The sequence below is a fragment of the Protomyctophum bolini genome (assembly GCF_963924005.1).
Source record: "Protomyctophum bolini genome assembly, chromosome: 14".
NCBI classification, from domain to species: domain Eukaryota; kingdom Metazoa; phylum Chordata; class Actinopteri; order Myctophiformes; family Myctophidae; genus Protomyctophum; species Protomyctophum bolini.
This window is the reverse complement of record NC_137875.1, coordinates 27,736,424-27,758,608: the sequence shown is the minus strand read 5'-3', so window position 1 is coordinate 27,758,608 and position 22,185 is coordinate 27,736,424. Positions and strand designations below refer to the sequence as shown.

The 22,185-nt window shown below is 45.8% G+C and overlaps 1 protein-coding gene across 2 annotated transcripts in view; it reads left to right on the top strand.

The window, feature by feature from the left end:
• Positions 1-348: 348 nt before the first annotated feature.
• Positions 349-22,185, top strand: part of meis1b (Meis homeobox 1 b) — a 113,015-nt gene continuing 91,178 nt past the window's right edge. The window contains exons 1-8 of one of the 2 annotated variants that reach the window (XM_080782651.1): positions 349-1,103; positions 2,664-2,884; positions 4,187-4,328; positions 4,539-4,589; positions 5,317-5,367; positions 6,449-6,595; positions 19,008-19,064; positions 21,802-21,913. In XM_080782651.1, the coding sequence (XP_080638777.1) occupies positions 1,092-1,103; positions 2,664-2,884; positions 4,187-4,328; positions 4,539-4,589; positions 5,317-5,367; positions 6,449-6,595; positions 19,008-19,064; positions 21,802-21,913 (793 nt within the window). In that variant the 5' untranslated portion in view covers positions 349-1,091. The remainder of the gene's footprint in view (positions 1,104-2,663; positions 2,885-4,186; positions 4,329-4,538; positions 4,590-5,316; positions 5,368-6,448; positions 6,596-19,007; positions 19,065-21,801; positions 21,914-22,185) is intronic. The other variant, XM_080782652.1, reaches the window with a different exon arrangement.

The following is a 22,185-nucleotide window of genomic DNA, read 5'->3' as shown; positions in this document are numbered from 1 at the left end:
TATAGCAGCCCTATATATTTTATAACACAATATCTCAGGCGTCCCGCAAAAAAAAACCCGCTCCGTGTTTAATATTAATAATACTAATCATAATAATAAAGCATAGGGCCTATCTGTCGATATACGTTTACGGAGATCTGTCGACATTATAGTAGTTGAGTAGGTATTCGCTAGCATATCCCAGACCCAGTGCCATATACTACGCTGACTGGAGCTCAGCTTGCATTGCATATGGGTCCCTCCTCCGCGCAGCCCCCCTCCACTCGGAGCGACTTGATGCAGTCCATTGTGTAAGACACGACCTGTTATGGCCACCACTACTTCCGGGTTTCAGCAGTCTGGTCCAGATCCACTCGTCAGCCGCGCTCCGCTCGGCTCAACACACATTCATTGTACACACACACACACATACACACGCACACACGCGCGCGCACACACACGCACACACACACACACACACACACACACGTATACACACACACACACGCACACCACGACACGACGGCCAGGCGGCTTCACATTCACACACTGCATCGATCGTGGCTCCTTTAAGAAATACTAAGCCAGAATTATCACCCCACCTCCTCTTCATCTCCTATAGACGCTTTTGCATAAAAAATCAACTCGGGAGCCGAGAGTGATCAAAGAAACGAGAGAGAGAGCTTCATTTTTTTTTACTGTGATTTGACTATTAACATTTAGGTGTGCGATCCTGGTTGGAGGCGCGCGTCGGACCATCATTCATTTGGTACTTTGACAAGCCTCGCGCTTGATTGACAGGCGGAGTGGCAAAAAGCCATGAGAGTCGCTGGTTTTGTTTGAGGGGTATTTTCATCCTGCTTTTGGAAAAGGAGACTGGTGCTCTCGCCCCGTCGCCGCGGCCGTCCCGAGGATAGCAGAGGACCTATTCGCCGTGCCTGGGCTAAACTTGAGCAAGAAGAAGGGGGCTGGCTTCACCGTTCCCTGGAAAGACATACGGATTCTGTTGCGAGATCTCCCCATTTGGAATTTGCGTGCTCGTTTTCTTCTTCACCCTGGCCTCAGAGGGGATATATCTAAACTGAAAGGAAGACGAGGGAGTAAGGAGGGTTATGGCGCAACGGGTACGTAGGCTATCCCCCCCCAAAAAAAGTTTCTGTAACTCTACTGTGCTAGAATGCAAGTCCGCACTGTAACGTGGCTAATGACATACGGCTCACGGTGAAACTTTCTCCCGTCTTCCCCGCGCACGCAGGAGACACATTTTCGTGTTTTGCATCTACGGCTCTCGATATTACGCACGGACACATCATGCACTCATTTGATCAACAGTCGGCCGACTATGGGACGTTGGAAGTGTGATCATATATCTGCTATTTTTCAAATTGGTTATGACAGGCCGGTTACTGGAAGCGAAATGGGGAGGGCACGGAGGCTATAAACAAATCTCCAAATTTCTCCTAAAGTTGATTTATAAAGCCAGCATCAAGATTTGAGTTCGGACCTCTTAGTTGTTTTTTAATAAAAAATAAAACTTACACACGAGGTGTTCCTGTGGGCCTAATGCAAATGTTACCATCAGTTGTAGCTATCATAATTTCGTATAGCCTATACACTTAATTCCGAAATGTATATAGGAAACATGGAATATTAGCATAATGCCATTGAGGTACCTTTTTAATGATGAGGTGATGACAAATGCTTTGATTCATACACTCAGGGACCACTCCATGGTGGGGTTGCCGAAGCCGGGATCTTCACATGAATAGTAAACATTGTAAAAGCAGATCTTGACGCATAGGTTATAGGCAACATTTAAACTGGATATAGTTTGGCACAATTCACGGTACCATGCTGTGACTTTGCACCTCTCTGGGTTTGAGGTCGAAATGTTAGGGTTTTAAGACAAGTGATAATGCCCCTTTCTCACTTTCACCGACATTACTTTGACACTTTCAAAGGAGCACTATTAATAATTAAAGCAACTAATTTGTCTAATAAGCACATCACAGATAAACAATAGGCTACTTTGGGGTTTGGCCTGGTTAATATTTTGTTTATACATTTAAGCAAAGCAATCAAGCGTTTAACAACAGCAGTAATTTAGTGGTGTGAACATGGAGATAACTATATGCCTTTTGAACTCAGAATTAACACTTTTCATGAAAAGTTTATGGTAGCCTATGTAAGTAACCTAACACTAATTAACATAATTTGAAAAAAACAGCACACATATTTAATTGAGTTTGTTGCATACATGAACCAGTGCACTAAATAACATGCAAATTACCTTTCTATAAAAGTAGAAAACATTGCAATTACGAGGGCATTTGTTGTATGCGTATTGAATAATTATGCTGGCCGCCAATGCTTAAAAAAAGTAATCACTTTAGCACTATATACTTATTTGATCTGCAGCTGGGAAATATTAGAACGCAATTATACACAATTAGTAACAACAATTTTCAGCCGCGTAGAAAGAGCACTTTTTTTACAAGGACCAAAACGAGCAACTTCTTAATTATCCTGGTTCCTCCATCTTCCCAGTGCAGTGCAGGGAGCTAGGCTAGCTTATCCTTTGTGGGTTCCCACAAGCAATATTGTCACGCTGACGCAGCCCTGAAACTAAAATAAATAAAATAACCATTCACTTCTGGACACGCGTGTTTGTTGTGTGCACGCAGTACGAAGACTTGCCCCACTACGGGATGGACGGGGTGGGCATCCCGACCACCATGTACGGAGACCCGCACGGCGCCAGGTCCATGCAGGCGGTGCACCTGAACCACGGACCCCAGCTGCACTCGCACCAGTACCCGCACAGCGCCCACTCGAACGCCATGCCGCCGAGCATGGGCTCCTCGGTCAACGACGCTCTCAAGAGAGATAAAGACTCGATATACGGGTAGGTTGGCAGAGCCTCAGCAATGCATGCCTCGTCTCAGTCTGGTGGATTCTAGCCCGGGCTGTTACTGAAAGTTAGCCGTGGCTCCACGCAGGCCTCGAGGGACACGCAGGGGAAATCACGAGCGACAGAGAGCTGCAGGGAGAGATATAGGGTGCGGAGAGAGAGAAAGTGAGCGACTGTCTACTGTTTGCTATAGCGTTAACTTCGCACCGTTCAGATATAGTCTATATCTTTTATGCATTTGGTATAAATATATTTTATAACAATGAAGTTAGACGTATACGTATGGCTAATGTTGACCATGTATTTCCGTTTAGGAAGCACTCGAGAAAATGTGAGAGTCGTGGAAATAAACATTTAAAATCAGTTTTCAAACGACCGTAAAATATTGCAATAATAGCATATCTGAATAGCCATTTTAAATATATTATTCAATATTATTGTTATTATTATTATTATTTTTATGTAGGCTACAGCAAGGAATATTTCTCAAGGGAATTTGCCATTTACCTATAGCCTACTTATTAATACAATTTAGCTAATTCAGTTGTCTAAAGTTACAATTGCTTTTATACATGCCTTCATTATTAGTTGAGGAGGAATTAGAAAATAATTGTGCGTCATGAGCCAATTAAAGAGCCAATTAAATTCATATAAAGGATTAGGGTCTGTTCAGAAGAAAATACTAGGTATGCTTGTCATATATTAATTTAGAGGAGTTAATTAAAATTCCCAAGCATGCTGTTAGCACGGTGACTGAACATGACACAAATAATTTGACCACCTCACAGTCTCACACACCACGCTGCCTGCTGCACCACAGCCTATACTTGTAGAACTTTTGAGTGCGCCATATTTTCCCCTCAAGTTTAGTTTGTCACGAGGAGGAAGGATACAAAACACACCTCCGTACATTTACACGCACGACTTGTAAACGTGATTAAAATGGAACAAACAAAAAAAGAATAAAATGTGCATAGGCCTACTTGGTTTTCAAAGACAAAGGCACGCTTGTGTGCCTATACGTGAACACAACACAAGAAAGCCGCCTGAACGATCTCTAAAGGCTTTTATGTTGTTAGGCGTGCATAGATTGAATCACAGAAGTCGTGCCCGCTGTTTCCCCAGCGTTTCTCTTAAGCTTCCCTGCATAATATAATAATAACATACGCTGCAGCCAGTCCCCATGGGCGCGTTGTTTGAGAGTAGCATGACTGGCTAAACCTAGCCTGGAGTAAGCTTGACCCCGGCGCTGTTCTCTCTGGTGACATTTGCTATTGTATGTTTTTGCGTTCCCAGGCACCCTCTGTTCCCCTTGCTTGCACTGATTTTTGAGAAATGTGAATTAGCGACTTGCACTCCCAGAGAACCCGGGGTGGCGGGAGGTGACGTTTGTTCATCGGAATCTTTCAATGAAGACATAGCAGTGTTTGCAAAACAGGTCAGAAAAGTTAGATTTTTTAAAATATTAATAGCCTATTACTAGTAACACGTGGGCTGTAAATGAGCCCTTTGCATGCATGACAAAGTATGGACACAACTTTTGTGCATAAAGCTGAATTATGTTCCCTTTATATAGTGTAATATGTTGAAAATTATTGACTTTTTGTTTTTCATACCATATTTAAAAGTTGACTATTTTTGCTTTTAGATTCGGGCAGAAAAGCCCCTATTTTCATCGAATCCAGAATTGGATAATCTGGTAAGCTAAAAAACACACACACACACACACACACACACACACACACACACACACACACACACACACACACACACACACACACACACACACACACATTATTATATATATATCCCTATCCCATGTATAGTCAAATGAGTGCAATTTTTCTTAGCTCACGTAGATTGTGTCCTCTTCTGTATATGTATCTTGACGTGTGCCCATATTTTGTCTATGGTCTTGAGTTTAAGTATAAGAGAGGCTGATTGGTGTTCAAAAGTTAAAACAGGACTCGGGGTTATGTTCTTCAATTTAGGTTGTTTGATACCATGATAGCCCCCGGTTGTCATTGCAGATAACCGTCTACCAAGGGCCGCCATTAGACAGCTGTCACAACCCTTTGAACCCCCTTCCTCTCAATGAAAAGTTATTATATTAATGGGGTTTTCCACTTTGTAGAGTTTCAGACTTTCAATATGATATCAAAGTAAAAAAAAAAAAACACCACTAGTTGAAGGCTAATAGATCCCTGCACTCTTAGACCTACATGGACTTATTGCATTATCAGCCTTTGCCACGTCTCCATATTGTAATAAAGTTGGTTGAAGTTTAATATCAGCTGCACATAAAAATCATTCATATGAATATTTTGCCCATCTGTAGTTAGTTTTATGGAGAAAAACGTGCCTGTTTAATTTCAGGAGATGTGAAGCTCAACCTTTTTATTGTTATTTTAAATGTAATTTTTCAGATGATCCAAGCCATTCAAGTTTTACGATTTCATCTTCTGGAGTTGGAGAAGGTAATATTCTCTTGCCATTTTCTGTCCAGTGTGGTACTTCAGACCGAGGCCTATGAGCTATATTTGCATAAATGTATTTTTGCGAGTCGGTTATAATTAGCATCAAAATCAATCATGGGGCCATTTTTCTTCCGCGTTTAATCACGACGCAAGCTGTTACAACTGGAACGGATATCTATGTGCCCAAATCTCCCCGCATGCTATAATGAAGTTTAATGTTGGCAGATATTGCATGGAAGGTGAAACATATAGGCGAACTTCGTCGATTGTAGAAGTGCTCTTGTGTCGAGGGCAAAAGGCCACAGACGGCCATCTGTGGCAAGCGAGAGAGAGTGGGCGAGTTTTTCCTCACCAGGCTATAGTAATGCTTAATTTATAGGCTACTCTTTTGCTCAAGGCTGTTGCTTGCGGACAAGAACTGATCTACGTACAAGCTATAGCTTACTAGCCTATGCTTATGAAGTTATTAATTGCTTTGGAAAGTGTTCGTGTGTGTGTGTGTGTGTGTGTGTGTGTGTGTGTGTGTGTGTGTGTACCTGCTACCTTTTTATTCACACAAATTATGTGCCCTTACCGGCCGAGTAGCTATAGGCAAAATGTCTCGTCCAAATATGCATATTGAATTCTCGGGCAATGGATGCTCTGCGTGGGTCGTGTGTGATAATGTAATAAGTAGACAAAATTAAACAGTTTACCTTAAATGTCAGTCAAGCGGGTCACCCCCCTCTAATGGCCACTACCCGGGGCACTGATGAATTTAACACGGGTGTTGAGTAGACGCTCTAGCCCGGGAGCCCTCTTGTCACTGCCAATTTTCACCGATATCTCTATTTTGAGATGGGAAATAAAGTTAGCCCAGTTCACAATGCTGGACGCGGCTGATCGCCGAGGGAGCGAGTCGCAACAACCGACCTTGCCTCAAACAATTTGGGGCCGCTTTCCATGTCAAAAGGGTTTGTGGTTGCACATGTCACTGTCCTCTGTGATGTTCCTTTTTAGTTATTGTGAGATGTCTTTTCTCTCTCCGCCCACCCCCACCCTTTCTCTCTCTCTGTCTCTCTATCTCCCTCTCTCTGTATAGGTACATGAACTCTGTGATAATTTTTGCCACCGGTACATCAGCTGTTTGAAAGGCAAGATGCCCATCGACTTGGTCATAGATGACAGGGAGGGTGGATCAAAGTCAGACAGTGAAGAAATCACAAGATCATCGGGGCCTCTTGATCAGGTATGTCTCTCTCTCTCTCTCTCTCTCTCTCTCTCTCTCTCTCTCTCTCTCTCTCTCTCTCTCTCTCTCTCTCTCTCTCTCTCCACCACACACACAGCTCTCTGCTCTCACTGCTGGCTATTCAGCTATTCCGGGTCACTACTCCGTTTCTCTGTTATTTGCATATGATTAAGGCCGTTTTACATTCCATCGGAATGAAAATCTTCTGAATAATGTTGCTATTATTGGCCCATTAAGGCTTGATCCCGGAACCGACCTGGGAAGATTAGCTCAAGAAAGCATTGCCATAAACTTGACCTGTTTCATGTCGATTTTAATTTAGTCCCCTCTCCTTTTTTTTCTCCTCGCTTCTCCACTTCTTTTTGTTGAATCAAAATGCGTTATCAGTGCATTTCTGTTCTATTGGTCTGCTTGCATATGGGGAGAGGTCTACAGCTATCTGAGTGGCGAGATGGATACTGTGGTTTAGGTGCCTTGGTTTCTCCACTGGAGTTCACGGTTCATTAGATGTCTTGTCAGTATTTTTTCTTAGACATGAGTGCACATTGCTTATCGAAGGCACCCCCTCTTTCTTCTTTGCTCAGAGCACAGCGGCCGGCGAGAGGTTCAGTGGCAGTAAGGCGGTTTATGTTTGAAAAGCTACGAGGCATTGGGTATTAAAGGTAGATTAGGGAATGTTTCCTTTTGTGAGTCGCAGCGGTGGCGATATCAGAGATAACCATGGCCTTCATTACGTGCTCCACTGACTGCTGGCACTCGAGGGACATTGTAGTGCGCGCAGGCATGACCCTAATGGTCCATACTGCCGTTAAATAATGATAACAGCGACCATGATTAGAATTATGCAAATCTTAACGCACAGGATTCACGGCCATTAATAGCCCATCGTACTTCATTTGTACAAAAAGACGTGCGTTTTACTTAACAAAATGGCCTGTTTCAAAAATATTATAGCCTACCTGCATTATAACGGTATGACTTTGGCCTTCGTGGGCTAAGTTCAGCTCCGGTCTATGGACAGCTGAGAGATAAAAAAAACAAGTGTGCAAATTAAAGGGATTAGCTGGATAGGCCGATATAAAAAGTAATGAAGCGATTAGGCTAAATAATTTAAATCTGCGGACTTCCATATGGTTGAGTGGCTGGCCTGAGCGACGGCCTGGTGTAGTGCCCCGGAGAGAGCGTTAGCCACCAGCTTTTATGTTCTGAAGTGAATAGCCGGGCTAGCAGCGCCATTCATGGGCCGACTGGGACCCGAGTGGAGCGACCCCCGCTTCCTCCTCTGTATCCCCGGCTACTATGACTGATTATGGAAATGAGCAAGATCACCCAGAAGATAATACTTCATTTAATTCAAAAAAAGCAGAATTAAATAACACGACGCCACTTGTGCATTTGAGTGTCTCTTTTGAACAGCTTTATGTATTCTTTGGGGGATTCAGTTGTCAAAAAGTTATTTATTTCCATAGATGGGTCAGGGCACAAATTGAAGCGATATGGAATATATGTATTAAAATAGAGTGTGCTAAAACCCTAGGGTTTTTAGGTATATGAAGAAAATTATGTTGTGCTTGGGGGCACGATGTGGATCTTTAATTGACTTTAAGATAGAGACATGGCCTATTTTAACAATATAATAATGCTCGTACAGTATATAGAGCCAATTTGGGGCATAATTCTATAGTTCTGTTTACTTTGAATGACGACTGATGTTAAATAACTCATAGGCATAGCTTATGACAACATGCACCTTGGAAAAGGTTTTGACAGATCTAGAATACTGAGATGTGTGTGTGCCTAGCTCAAGTCATATTCAAGCAGTGTGCATATGGGTTATAACCAAACAGTCAAGGCAAGAAAGACAGGGCGCCTTCCTCTCACTCCTGAATACATATATTGTCAATTTAATGCGACTGCACTTCATGACTTACTCGCTGCAGTATACACACACACACACACACACACACACACACACACACACACACACACACACACACACACACACACACACACACACATCTTCCTTGAATTTCGTGGGCTATTTTCTGTGTGACATCTTATCTGCCGTTGTTAGGGGGTGACACCCTTAACGAATTTGCGTCGTGTGTGCATTATCTCGCTCCATATGTATTTTTAATATATGCCCTCGGGCATAAAGTTGAAGTGGACTGGAAACAATGTTGGGAATTTGCACAAAAGAACAATGTTAACAAGAGGGAGAGGAGGCTCATTTATTCATAAACCAATTTATTCCAGTGAGGCGACTGTAGCAGAGAGAGAGAAAAAAATGTCAGAGGGAGGAAGAAAAAAAAAACAGTTTTGAATTTATTAAACTCGAGTATCCAACAACGATGACTCTCTGGCTGCATAATGGTGCCTTTGCGTCATATCAGTAACATTTCGAGTGCTCCGTCGTTACCTTCTTTTCCATTGTTTTGCGAGCCTGTCTATGCAGGCAAGTTCTGGAGGGACGCTAGGCGCCCCTTTGAAAGGAAAGCAGAACATAGCTGAGAGGTGAAAAAGTCAGGGAGGCTCTGTGCTGGCTTGTGAATGCAGCCCAGCCAGTTTGGGCTCACCCTGCTCTCTCTCTCTCTCTGTGTGTGTGTGTGTGTGTGTGTGTGTGTGTGTGTGTGTGTGTGTGTGTGTGTGTGTGTGTGTGTGTGTGTGTGTGTGTGTGTGTGTGTGTGTGTGTGTGTGTGTGTGTGTGTGTGTGTGTGTGTGTGTGTGTGTGTGTGTGTGTGTGTGTGTGTGTGTGTGTGTGTGTGTGTGTGTGTGTGTGTGTGTGTGTGCGCGCGCGTATGTGTGTGTTTGCACACTTGCATGGGTGTGTGTTTGTATACTCTGTTTTTTTGTGTGCATGCAGTGCACATATTCTGTGTGTGTTATTGTACAGTGTGTGTGTGCGTGCGCGCGCGTGTGTGTGTGTTCAGACTGGCCTGATAAATGCAGCACCCCCCTCAGGTGTTATGTGAGTGGAGTGACTGGTTAGCACCAGTTGGACTTTCTTAACCCCTTCCCTGCCTCTCCCTGGAGAGCCATATTTGCCTAACTCCTAACACATTTGGCTCATTGCTTCCCCTGCAAGAGTACGTTTGCAGTTGCCCGCGATGCATAGGACTTCTGCATTAAGCTCCACTGTACACAAACCTGGGAGGCATGAAAAAAAAAAAAAACTCTGACCATGTGGGTTTTGCAGAACCCTTTAATGTGGAAAAGGCCTCTCTTACACTGTATGTTAAAGTCAGTTCAGCCTCTCCCCTAGGCGTCAGTCCGTGTACATCTCGGTGCCCTCGGTACTGGGACGATTTGTTGGCTGTGGTTGCCTTTTGCGATTGTCTTGCCTGTTTACCCAGCCGACACTCATGCTCTACCATTCCCTTCCCTGGTCCCTGGGTAAAGGCGAGTGGGGGGTATTTCTAGACGGCTATGCATCGTTTGCACAGTTGTCTTTAATTGCGCAGAGAGAGCAGTGGGAGGGGCACAGCAATTTGCTAATGAACTCAGAGAGCTTGGGCTCTGTCGAGTGCTGTGGAGCAGGATACTGGTGCTAAATAGTGCTGAGGACTCACTCCAAGTCCACAAGAGCTCCTCTACTTGATTGGGACATGCCGTCTGGAGTGGGTCTGGGAATAATTGAATTTCTCTTTTTTTTGTTTCCTTTTCATAAAGTCTCCTGACTGTGAACGTGAGAGGGTCTTCAATGGTTATATGTACTCAGAGGTTGATTGTGTTGTGCTGATTTGATTGCAAGGCCTTTCTCTTTTTTCGCATCGCAGGGTAGTATCCCCTCCCCAATAGAGCGCAATGTGCAGAGCAGGGCATGCTTGATCATATCCTCCAAGTGTTTACTCGTAAAGTCCTATGAATTTAAATGACATTTTAATTTGTAATCTGTGCTGAGGTAATGTTGGGATTCTTGTTTCCAACAGTATGCAAAGTTTGTTTTGCCTTCGTCCACCTCGGATCTCATTCCAAAACAAACCCTTACTATGTGAGCATGGTTGTTGTGGTCATCGCTTAAGAATTTACTCTTGATAGCGCTATCGCGGTATCTTTTCTCCCCAACAATTGGCACTGTTTGGCCATACAAGCGTTGGTTTCCAGGTCAGTGAGACCCAACAGTGTTGGTTTAGGTAACTCTGGCGGTCAAAAGAGTGACCCCTGCTCCCCACCCCTCCACCCCCCCCACCCCCCCCGCGTGACTCAATGGAAACCCTGGCCGCCTGGGTCAGCCGCTATTTTCCTAATCAGTACGCTGCTATCGCTAATCTATCCGCTTCTAGTTGGAAGTATGGATCGAGTTTCAGCCGACGTACCAGGCACACTCTTTCACCCTCTTCAGTTTGTCTCCTACTCTCTTTCTCTCTGTTTCTGTCCTTTTCTCCCTACAATGGCACACCGCTGTTCTTAATACAAACTTTTGAGTCATCGTGGTGATTGTTGGTAATGGCTGCCTTTGTAGTTGTATTGGGGAGAGGTTTGACCCCCACCCTTTCCCCCCCTCCTTCCACTACCCCCCCACACCCAGCCCTCCCCTAAATACCCTTTTTTTCTCCTCCGCGGAGTGAATGCGGGGCGGCTGTTAGGGATTCAACAAGTGATACAAAGGACTGACCACGTGACTTATGTTTTTCTTAGTCTCTTCATTATTGTGGTGGAATAGCAAGTAGGGGTGATTCTGATTAAGCAAATCAAGGCCAGAGGGACTTCAAAGTCGTAACAGTGTTATGGAGCACTTAGACGTACATATTTTCCTTCCTTGGATATATTAACGCATGTGCTGGTGCATCGAGAAAGTTTTGGTGCTAACATTGCAATTTCTCTTTTTTATCTGATCCATACAGTATTCATAAATGAATAGTATCATACTCATATGGATCTGAACTTGAACATTGGCAAGATAAAAAGAGAAAAGCTATTCGTAGTGTAACCACACCGGGTCACAGATACACTGTTGTGATGGCTACAAAACCCCACTTGCAAACGAGAAGTCCTTTGCTTGCGTTTCGTGTTACTTGCGCTAGGCGGCCATGTCTGTCCCCGAGGCCCGCTTGTGGTTTCTTTGGCTAAGTAAACAATAACCTGGCTTAACACATGTGTACTTAGCTAATGGAAAGTTCCTTTCCCTCTTAACCCCCTATGAGCCTCCGACAATGGCACTGTCACAAACAGCCCGTCTCCAAGGGATCCACCAAGAACATCCTCAGACGCAGTGGGCTGCGTGCCGCGGATAAGTTAAGCTAGCATGGCTAGGTGGCTAGGCTAACAGAAACCGCAGCAAAACATATCATTATGAAATTACGTCCCACTTCTCCTTCACTGCCCGAAAAGGAGAAAATGTGCTTTGTCTGGGGTTCGATAGCCTGGAACAGGGAGAGTGCTTGACTTAATGTTTTTGTTTGGATTTCAGCTTACGGAGAGTAAACAAGGGATCTGTAGCTGCCTGGAAGTGGAAGAACCTTGAGAGAGAGAGAGAGAGAGAGAGAGAGAGAGAGAGAGAGAGAGAGAGAGAGATGAGAATCAGTTTGTCACTTTGCGAGAGTGTGTCATTTAAATGGATTTTCAAAGCTCTGGTAATTATCTCAAACGTGTAATTATCTTTGGTTGTCTCGATGAGGTTAACCTACCAGTTCTAAAAAGCCGACTGGAGAGTACCTGAAGGCTATTCAACATAGCATACTTTACTTGCTCAAGAGACCCAATCCAGTTCTCTCTCTCTCTCTCTTTCCCACTCTCTCGCACCCCCTTCAGCAATTAAAAGGTTATTTCTCCTTGTCTATTGTGAAGAGTTGGGGAAGAAAAGGGGAAGGGGGCCTGACGCAGAACAGAAAGGGGGAGGGGGAGTCTTTTGCCTCTTTCTCTCTCTTTTTTGCACTGTGCATACCATTATCACCCTCTTTTCATTTTAGGAGCACTAATATTGCAGCGAGCGGAGGAGGAGGGAGAGGAGAGGAAGAGAATGGGGAGGCGTTCTGGTTGAGCACTTGCTCGGCCGGTTATCAGCAGAGCAGATATCCCAGCGTTATCTTGATGCGGTGTGTAAAAAGGCAAAATAAACAAGCGTTCACAACAGCCGTCCTCTCAGCCCTCCTCCCTATTAGCTCACTCTGACAGTGTTCAGGTGAGTGAGGGAATGTGGCGAGAGTTATTGCAGGCCAGCCTAACTCTCAGTTGGAAGTGGCATACTGGTCGATAGCAACCTGCAGCTCGACGACTAGTTTCACTGACTGTTGCCGCACATGGTGTGCTACATAAAACAATACTTGGCCAAAATGGATTTTGCAAAGCATTCTATAGCCGGCCCGCCTACTATAACACCATACTGTCATATTTGATTCAGATGTGTCGCAGTCAAAAAGTGTGGTTGTGTTCAAGTGCCGAATGCTCACATGCACGTGCATTTGTGAGCTTGAGTGCAATGGTGGGGTTATCTAGATATTTGTGTCTGTACTGTATGTTTGTGCATAACATTATTCTCATGCGCTTTCCGGCATCACAGAGCAAAAAGTAAATATCCATAACATTTCAAAAGATATTCCAGAGACTGGAGGGGAACGGGGGCCAAAATACGACAACCTTAACCATTTTCTTTATTATGGCAAATGAATTGGCAAGGCAACATTTCTTGCATGAGCGCTCGTACGATATGGGCCTTGGCAGAGAGGCAGAGAGAGAGAGAGCAAAGGCAAAGTCCCCCTCCTCCTCCCCCTTCCCTTGCATCTAAGACGCGGCACAATGAGAATGCACTCAATTGGAATGCCTCACCGATCATAGTGGAATCAGAATTTCCAGCAAGGAAAATCTTTTCATGGCGAATTAGGGTGGCGAAGAGAAGAAAAAAAAGAGAGTGATGAAAGAGAGAGAGAGAGCGAGAGAGAGAGAGAGAGAGAGAGAGAGAGAGAGGTATGCACAGCTCACATGCAGAGGCTCCCTGGGCACAGCGCGGCAGATTTAAGAACTTTAGCTAAAGCCACACAGAATAGAATGTGGAAAATTGAATTTACTGAACAATTAAGCATTGAATTAATCTACATCCTGTGTGTATGTGAATGGAGAGGGAGGGAGGTGAAAGAATGGACAAAAAAATAAAAACAATTGGAAGGAAAGAAAGAAATGAAGAAAGGAAGAAAGGAAGAAAGGAAGAAAGAGAAAGAAAGGAAGGAAGAAAGAAAGCAAGCCTGACTAACTGAGTGGTAGGCAGTCAAAAATATTTTGGGAGAGATAGAGGAAGAGGAAAAGAGAGCCATGGGAGTAAAAGCATGGCAGGAGAGAAAAATCCACAGGGAAGGGGAGAGTGCATGCGTGGGTGCGTGCGGGTGTGCGTGTGTGCGTGTGTGTGTGTGTGTGTGTGTGTGTGTGTGTGTGTGTGTGTGTGTGTGTGTGTGTGAGAGAGAGAGAGAGCGAGATAGAGAGAGGGAGAGAGAGAGAGAGTAAATCCATGGCGGCTCATTAAGGGGACAGTGAATAAATCAAGCGTGTTGCTGTGTGCAAAGGGACAGGATTCCCCTTCTCTCTCTCTCTCTCTCTCTCTCTCTCTGTCTCTCTCCTTCCTTCACTCCCTCCCTCCTCCCCCTTTCTCTATTTTTGCCCTCTCTCCTCTGGCTGTCTCTGTTTATGCATCTGTTCATCTGTGAATTTACATATCCCATATTGGGAAGGTGGACCTCTCACTTGTTATAATGTGCGGTCTCACACGTGCGTATGTGTGCATGTGCATTGTCGCGTTGGCAGAAGGTGTGTGATTTTGGACACTGCGTGCATCGTAGTCAAGGTGCATGTGTTTGTTTAGTTATAGCAACAGGACTTTGACGGTTGCGTACATGTATACGTCTGTTTGCTCAGGCTATATGACCAACATGTGTATGAGTGTGTGTGTGAATAATATGTGTGTTATGTGTTTACTGGCATTTGTATGGCTGTTGCATATGCTTAGTTCTGTGTATGGCCAAGCATACTATGCGCAATTGCACATGTGTGAGCGTATGTATGTATATGCATATGTGTGCTTGTGCTGGCCATGTGACTGAAGCAGTGGTTCGCAAACTCTTCAGGTCGAGACCCAAAAGAGAGATTAGACATTTGCAGTTGACCCAAACTAGTGAAATTAGCAGATCTCTGAGCACACAACCCGCCGCTTCACACCGCGTTGCAAGCTTGTAGATCGGCTATTTGCACAACTTCTAAGTTCTTAGTTTTAATCATGCAGGAATTTCTTTGCTTTGTTGCTTTATTTTTTATTTTTTTTATTACAATTAAAACAAAAATAATTTGAAATATATATATACTGTATATATATATATTTTTTTTAATGTACTGTAGAAAATATATATATTTTATTACCCGAGTCGTGACCCCATAAAAAAAATGCTCTGTGACCCACAAATGGGTCCCGACCCACTGTTTGGGAAACGGTGGACTGAAGAATGTGTGCGTTGTGTGATCTCAGCCATGCATGTATGCCCTGTAAGTACGTGTGTATGTTAATTGCAGCGTTGGATCAGCGCAGGGCCCGCTCAGTCCGAGGGCGGACTGACTGACTGCGAGTATAAATAGACTCCCGGTCCCCGCGGGGATGCCACCAGGCCCTGTCTCTGCCCCGCCCCCTTTCCCATGGGGCCGAGCGGCCACCTCCCAGCAGGCGAACCGCTCTTTTGTTCAATTACAGCTAATGCAATAGTTTTCCATCCATCCACCCCCGTCCCCACCCGAACCCCCCCTACTCCTCCGCGCACGCACGCACGCACGCACGCACGCACGCACGCACGCACGCACGCACGCACGCACGCACGGCGCACGCACGCACGCACACTTTCTAATTATATTCTTCAAGTTGAATTTGTTACAGACTAAAAGGAGAAAGTGGAGGAAAAAGGAAAAAGCTACATCTATCCTCTGCATTCCGGTCCCCAGGGTGTCAGGGTATTCTTCCTACCAGAGCCTAAAATAAACAAGTTCTGCTAATTAAAGATAAAAAAATAATAATCTGCAGTTAAATTCTTTTTCATAAAAATCCGTTGTCTCTTTTCTTTTTTGGTTGAAGAGCTTGCGAAGAAAACGGAATAAAGCAACAACAACAAAAACAAAACAAAAGAGAGCGTTAACCATTTGCGCGCCGAGCATGTGGTCCGCATTATCTCACTTGTGATGTTTCATGTATTCGCTTGTGCGCCAGCATTTTCATTTCAGTGTGTGTCTGTCTACATGCTTATTGTCCGGCTGTAAGGCATTGTGTAAGAGGTGGTTGAAGCAGCATCTCTCCAACAGTCTGACGTGATGTTGTGTATCTGTGGCGTCATGGTCCCTCCGCATGTTGCCCCACTGCGGAGGGTGTGTATCTGTGGCGTCATGGTCCCTCCGCATGTTGCCCCACTGTGGAGGGTGTGTATCTGTGGCGTCATGGTCCCTCCGCATGTTGCCCCACTGTGGAGGGTGTGTATCTGTGGCGTCATGGTCCCTCCGCATGTTGCCCCACTGTGGAGGGTGTGTATCTGTGGCGTCATGGTCCCTCCGCATGTTGCCCCACTGTGGAGGGTGTGTATCTGTGGCGTCATGGTCCCTCCGCATGTTGCCCCACTGTGGAGGGTCTGTATCTGTGGCGTCATGGTCTCCACATGTTGCCCCACTGTGGAGGGTGTGTATCTGTGGCGTCATGGTCTCCACATGTTGCCCCACTGTGGAGGGTGTGTATCTGTGGCGTCATGGTCCCTCCGCATGTTGCCCCACTGTGGAGGGTGTGTATCTGTGGCGTCATGGTCTCCACATGTTGCCCCACTGTGGAGGGTGTGTATCTGTGGCGTCATGGTCTCCACATGTTGCCCCACTGTGGAGGGTGTGTATCTGTGGCGTCATGGTCTCCACATGTTGCCCCACTGTGGAGGGTGTGTATCTGTGGCGTCATGGTCCCTCCGCATGTTGCCCCACTGCGGAGGGTGTGTATCTGTGGCGTCATGGTCCCTCCGCATGTTGCCCCACTGTGGAGGGTGTGTATCTGTGGCGTCATGGTCTCCACATGTTGCCCCACTGTGGAGGGTGTGTATCTGTGGCGTCATGGTCCCTCCGCATGTTGCCCCACTGTGGAGGGTGTGTATCTGTGGCGTCATGGTCCCTCCGCATGTTGCCCCACTGCGGAGGGTGTGTATCTGTGGCGTCATGGTCCCTCCGCATGTTGCCCCACTGCGGAGGGTGTGTATCTGTGGCGTCATGGTCCCTCCGCATGTTGCCCCACTGCGGAGGGTGTGTATCTGTGGCGTCATGGTCTCCACATGTTGCCCCACTGTGGAGGGTGTGTATCTGTGGCGTCATGGTCTCCACATGTTGCCCCACTGTGGAGGGTGTGTATCTGTGGCGTCATGGTCCCTCCGCATGTTGCCCCACTGTGGAGGGTGTGTATCTGTGGCGTCATGGTCCCTCCGCATGTTGCCCCACTGTGGAGGGTGTGTATCTGTGGCGTCATGGTCCCTCCGCATGTTGCCCCACTGTGGAGGGTGTGTATCTGTGGCGTCATGGTCCCTCCGCATGTTACCCCACTGTGGAGGGTGTGTATCTGTGGCGTCATGGTCTCCACATGTTGCCCCACTGTGGAGGGTGTGTATCTGTGGCGTCATGGTCCCTCCGCATGTTGCCCCACTGTGGAGGGTGTGTATCTGTGGCGTCATGGTCCCTCCGCATGTTGCCCCACTGTGGAGGGTGTGTATCTGTGGCGTCATGGTCCCTCCGCATGTTGCCCCACTGTGGAGGGTGTGTATCTGTGGCGTCATGGTCCCTCCGCATGTTGCCCCACTGTGGAGGGTGTGTATCTGTGGCGTCATGGTCCCTCCGCATGTTACCCCACTGTGGAGGGTGTGTATCTGTGGCGTCATGGTCTCCACATGTTGCCCCACTGTGGAGGGTGTGTATCTGTGGCGTCATGGTCTCCACATGTTGCCCCACTGTGGAGGGTGTGTATCTGTGGCGTCATGGTCCCTCCGCATGTTGCCCCACTGTGGAGGGTGTGTATCTGTGGCGTCATGGTCCTTCCGCATGTTGCCCCACTGTGGAGGGTGTGTATCTGTGGCGTCATGGTCCCTCCGCATGTTGCCCCACTGTGGAGGGTGTGTATCTGTGGCGTCATGGTCCCTCCGCATGTTGCCCCACTGTGGAGGGTGTGTATCTGTGGCGTCATGGTCCCTCCGCATGTTGCCCCACTGTGGAGGGTGTGTATCTGTGGCGTCATGGTCCCTCCGCATGTTGCCCCACTGCGGAGGGACTTTTAGTCTTTGGTGCAAAGCCCTCCAGTGATTATACAGCCCAGTAAGCACTGGATTATAATTTCATAGCGTGGAGACATCAAAAGGGCTGTAATGGACACCAAATGTATCAGATTTTGTCATATACAGTACATACAGTATATACAGTGTATTGAAAAATCTGTGGTAATTTAACTCTCAAAGTGTTCCAAATGTAACAAAATGGTAACCTGTGAGTGTCCATTTGGTTTCATGTGCACAGTATCAGAGTTACAAATATATATACCGTATAAAAGAGCATACATATTTTAGTCTTCATTTTGTTTAAAGGCCGACCCCGTCTTGTGAATTAATGTGTGCTTTTTGCACAATACAGAACTCGACTCCAAAAAACGTTTTCAGAACCAGCGCAGGGATCCCAATTGAAAACAGTTGTTCTCTCTCTCTCTCTCTCTCTCTCTCTCTCTCTCTCTCTCTCTCTACCTCTCTCCCCCTTCCCCTCCTCTCTCGCCCAGGGTTTCTATCACTCATTTCGTCACATATCCCTAAAAGCGTGATGTGCGCACCACATTGCCCCCTCCGTATCTGTTTTCATTCAATAAAAAAAGAAAAAAGCTAAAAGATAGTCTCATGCATGCGAGCATCAGACGAGGTAGTGTGTGTGTGTGTGTGTGTGTGTGTGTGTGTGTGTGTGTGTGTGTGGGTGCGTGTTTGCTGTAGCTGGCTCGCCTGGCTGTGTGATAAGGCATTAAGATTCCATTTGCGTGTGTTTTTTGAAGTCTTCTTACTCTCCTGTCCTCGGCACTAATGTTGCTTTTCAGAGCCACTGAGAGATAAGAGGCAACATCTGTTTCAGTTTCAAGAGTACAGCACCTCTCTGCATGGGGCCATGCACGCGCGCACGTGTGTGTGGGGGGGTGTGTGTGTGTGTGTGTGTGTGTGTGTGTGTACAGCGGACTACAGCACACAGTGCATGTGCATGTGTCCTTATGTATGTGTTTATCTGCACGCCTTACTACTGTATGTGTATTTACCGATTCAGCTCACTCTGTGTACTGTATGCGTGCGTGCGCGTGTGACTGAGTGTGCATCTGTTGTTGCACACTTTTCTGTGTATAACAGATATACCTGTGTGTGTGTGTGTGTGTGTGTGTGTGTGTTTGTGTTTGTGTGTGTGTGTGTTGTAGCGGGTTGGGGCGAGCTCGCGTCGGGGTGCCAGTCAGAGACCCAGTCTGACAAATAAGGTAAAATAATAACAGCCCCAACCTCCGTACAAGGGATAGACAAATAAATATATCAACCCCTGGAACAGGGGTTGATATATTTATTTATTTATTTATTTATTTATTTATTTATTTATTTATTGTGTGTGTGTGTGTGTGTGTGCGTGTGCGTGTGTGTGCGTGCGTGCACGTGCGTGCGTGCGTGCACGTGCGTGCATGCGCGCGCACGTTTGTGTGTATTCTCAGAGTGTCCAGGGAAATGGTGTTCACACAAAAATAAAGCACAAAATCAAATACTATTTACAGCACACTGGTCAGGTTGGCGTTAGGTCTGCTATGCTCCACACTGACTGCTGGGCAGTGGCAGGTCCCCTTCTTTAAAGGTGTGGACATTTTATTTTTAAGTTTCAGCTTGAAACACTGTCTCTGAAGTTTCTGAACCAATCAGAGCATCGCATCCCTCCAGGCTATGGGGTCTCAAAGTCTGACTTCCTGCACGTGAATTTAGTTTGTAAACAAATTGACAGAGAGACATGGGGAAATGCCAGGAGATTATTTCTAACCTGTACACAACCTATACATATTTTAGGATGATGATTAAGTTTAAAGCAAGTAATACACTGTCTGGATGTCATCTTGAATGAGATTAAAAACGCAGTAGTTCTTTAATCAAAACCAGCTGTGGAGGAGGAGTAATGAAGCATGGGAATCAAACTTCATTTTTATTGGCTTTTATTGATGTGTATCTTTACACGTCATCACGCAGCACGTACTGTAATTAAGTAATTAAAAAATATTTTTATGGACTTTTGATATAAAACACAGAAATGAGAAGTTGCCAACCACGGATATGGTCTAAAAGTGTGAAAAGCGTATTTTTCATTTCACTACGCCTTTAAAAGGCTAGGCCCCTCTGGACCGTACCAATCCTTGAATACTCAACAAACCAGTTAACTCCCATGACTTTACAATAAGCAATGGCATATACAAAGCGTTATCGTATTACTCAAAGTTTACCCACATCATAATTCAGGTACTTTATTTACAATAACCTGTGTGTGCACCCACCAAACTAAATTAGCATGCTATTGCTACCTGGCTATTGTGTATTCTGTATTGTATTGTAGTGTAGTGTAGTGTTGATGTGGAGAGTGTTAGTGGCAGGGTGAACTGCCACGCTCTCTCTCTCTCTCTCTCTCTCTCTCTCCCTCCCTCCCTCTGTGTGTGTGTGTGTGAGTGTGTGTGTGTGTCTGTCTTTATCCTGCTGTTGGGGCCATTTGCTGTTGACTGTCCGGTGCACAGCTGACATCATGAGCTGCTGTCTGCTGGTCTGCCCCCAGCCCCCCCCCCCCTTCTCTCACTCAATATCTATTATGATGTACTACTGGGCCATAGAGCCCCACTGTATGACACACATGTACAGTGCAGTAGGTTCACGCACGCTCCCAAACATTGACTGGCGAGAGTCTCTTGTAGGCAGCAGAGGAAGACGTCTCCAACTCTTATGTGCTAGGTTACGATGTTCAACTTTTATAACCGTTTCTCCCATAAGTTTTGTTTTGTTTAATGTTCAGAGCAGAGAATCTACTCCTATCCGGTTGTCCCGTGCGTTTTTGTCTTTCTCATTGTTTGCCTTTTTATTGCAACCCCCCCTCCCTTTTTTGTTTTCTACTCTAGTAGCCCTAGTACCATTGTTTTCTACTCTAGTAGCCCTAGTACCATTGTTTTCTACTCTAGTAGCCCTAGTACCATTGTTTTCTACTCTAGTAGCCCTAGTACCATTGTTTTCTGTTCTAGTAGCCCTAGTACCATTAATTTTCTACTCTAGTAGCCCTAGTACCATTGTTTTCTGTTCTAGTAGCCCTAGTACCATTAATTTTCTACTCTAGTAGCCCTAGTACCATTGCTTATTTATGTTTGTATGTTTCTGTTTGCTAAGTTATGTAGCAAACCTTGGCTTAGCAAGGAGTCGGTCATCAATGTTTTGTTCTTTCATTCTCAAAGCAAATAACGATCTTTGACTGTGGTCATACTTTACAACTCTCTTTCTCTACCTCTGCATCTCTCTCTCTCTCTCTCTCTCTGGTCTGGTATGACATCACTACTTGGCGTTGGTGGGGTGGCCTCCCTTTAAGTTGTAGCTGTTTTGTATTTTCATCTGCTAGTGGTTGGAGCCAAATGGAGGCGGCCGTGGTTCGCATGCCTCACAAAGCTGGGAACTAACACAGCATGTTTGGTTACTGTAGGTCTGGCCAGTATTGTGTGTGCATGTGTGCGTGCGTGCGTGCGTGCATGCATGCGTGCATGTGTGTTTATTTTTGTTTAAAATTTTCCGTTGAGCTTCAATAATCGTGATTATGTATGATTGTTGTACGGGCTTACTGTACGTGCTTGTGCTGGGAATCGCCACTGTGTGTTTGTGTGTGTGTGTGTGTGTGTGTGTGTGTGTGTGTGTGTTGAGGGAATAGATTAATTTAAGGTGCGTGGGCTTGCAGGAGATTCTGCTCTAATGGCTGCTAGTGCTATCCTGTCTGTCTGTTTGTCTGTCTGTCTGCCCGCCCATTTATCTCCTTCTGAATATCTGTCTGTCTATCTGCCTATCTAATATCCATTTCTGTACCTGTCTGGCTGTGTTTTATCTCTCCATCTAAAGTAAACGACACACATCGACATGAACCGTGACTCGTGTAGAGCAGCTACGCAGGCTTCCATGTTAATCTCTTCCTTCTCTGTCCGTCTCTCCTGTTCCTCCCAACAGACGTCCTGGAACAGAGACCATGATGACACGGCGTCCACGCGCTCTGGCGGGACGCCCGGGCCGTCCAGCGGGGGACACACGTCACACAGTGGGGACAACAGCAGCGAACAGGGTAAGGCACAGCGTCTCTTATAGGTTGGTGTGGAACAACAGAGCATCAGGGACCGCCTTGTGTGTTATTGTCACGTTGGTCAGACACCGTGTCACACAACCAGCTGTGTGTTGCTCTGGAGTAGCGTCACGGGACAGACTGATATATTGCTCTGGAACTGGGCCAGGGTTCTTGATGGTCCAAGAACCCTATTTGATGTGGAACAAAAGTACAGGACCATCTAGCAGAAAGAGATAATGAACCTGAGTCTGGGATTGTACTCCATTTAAAGA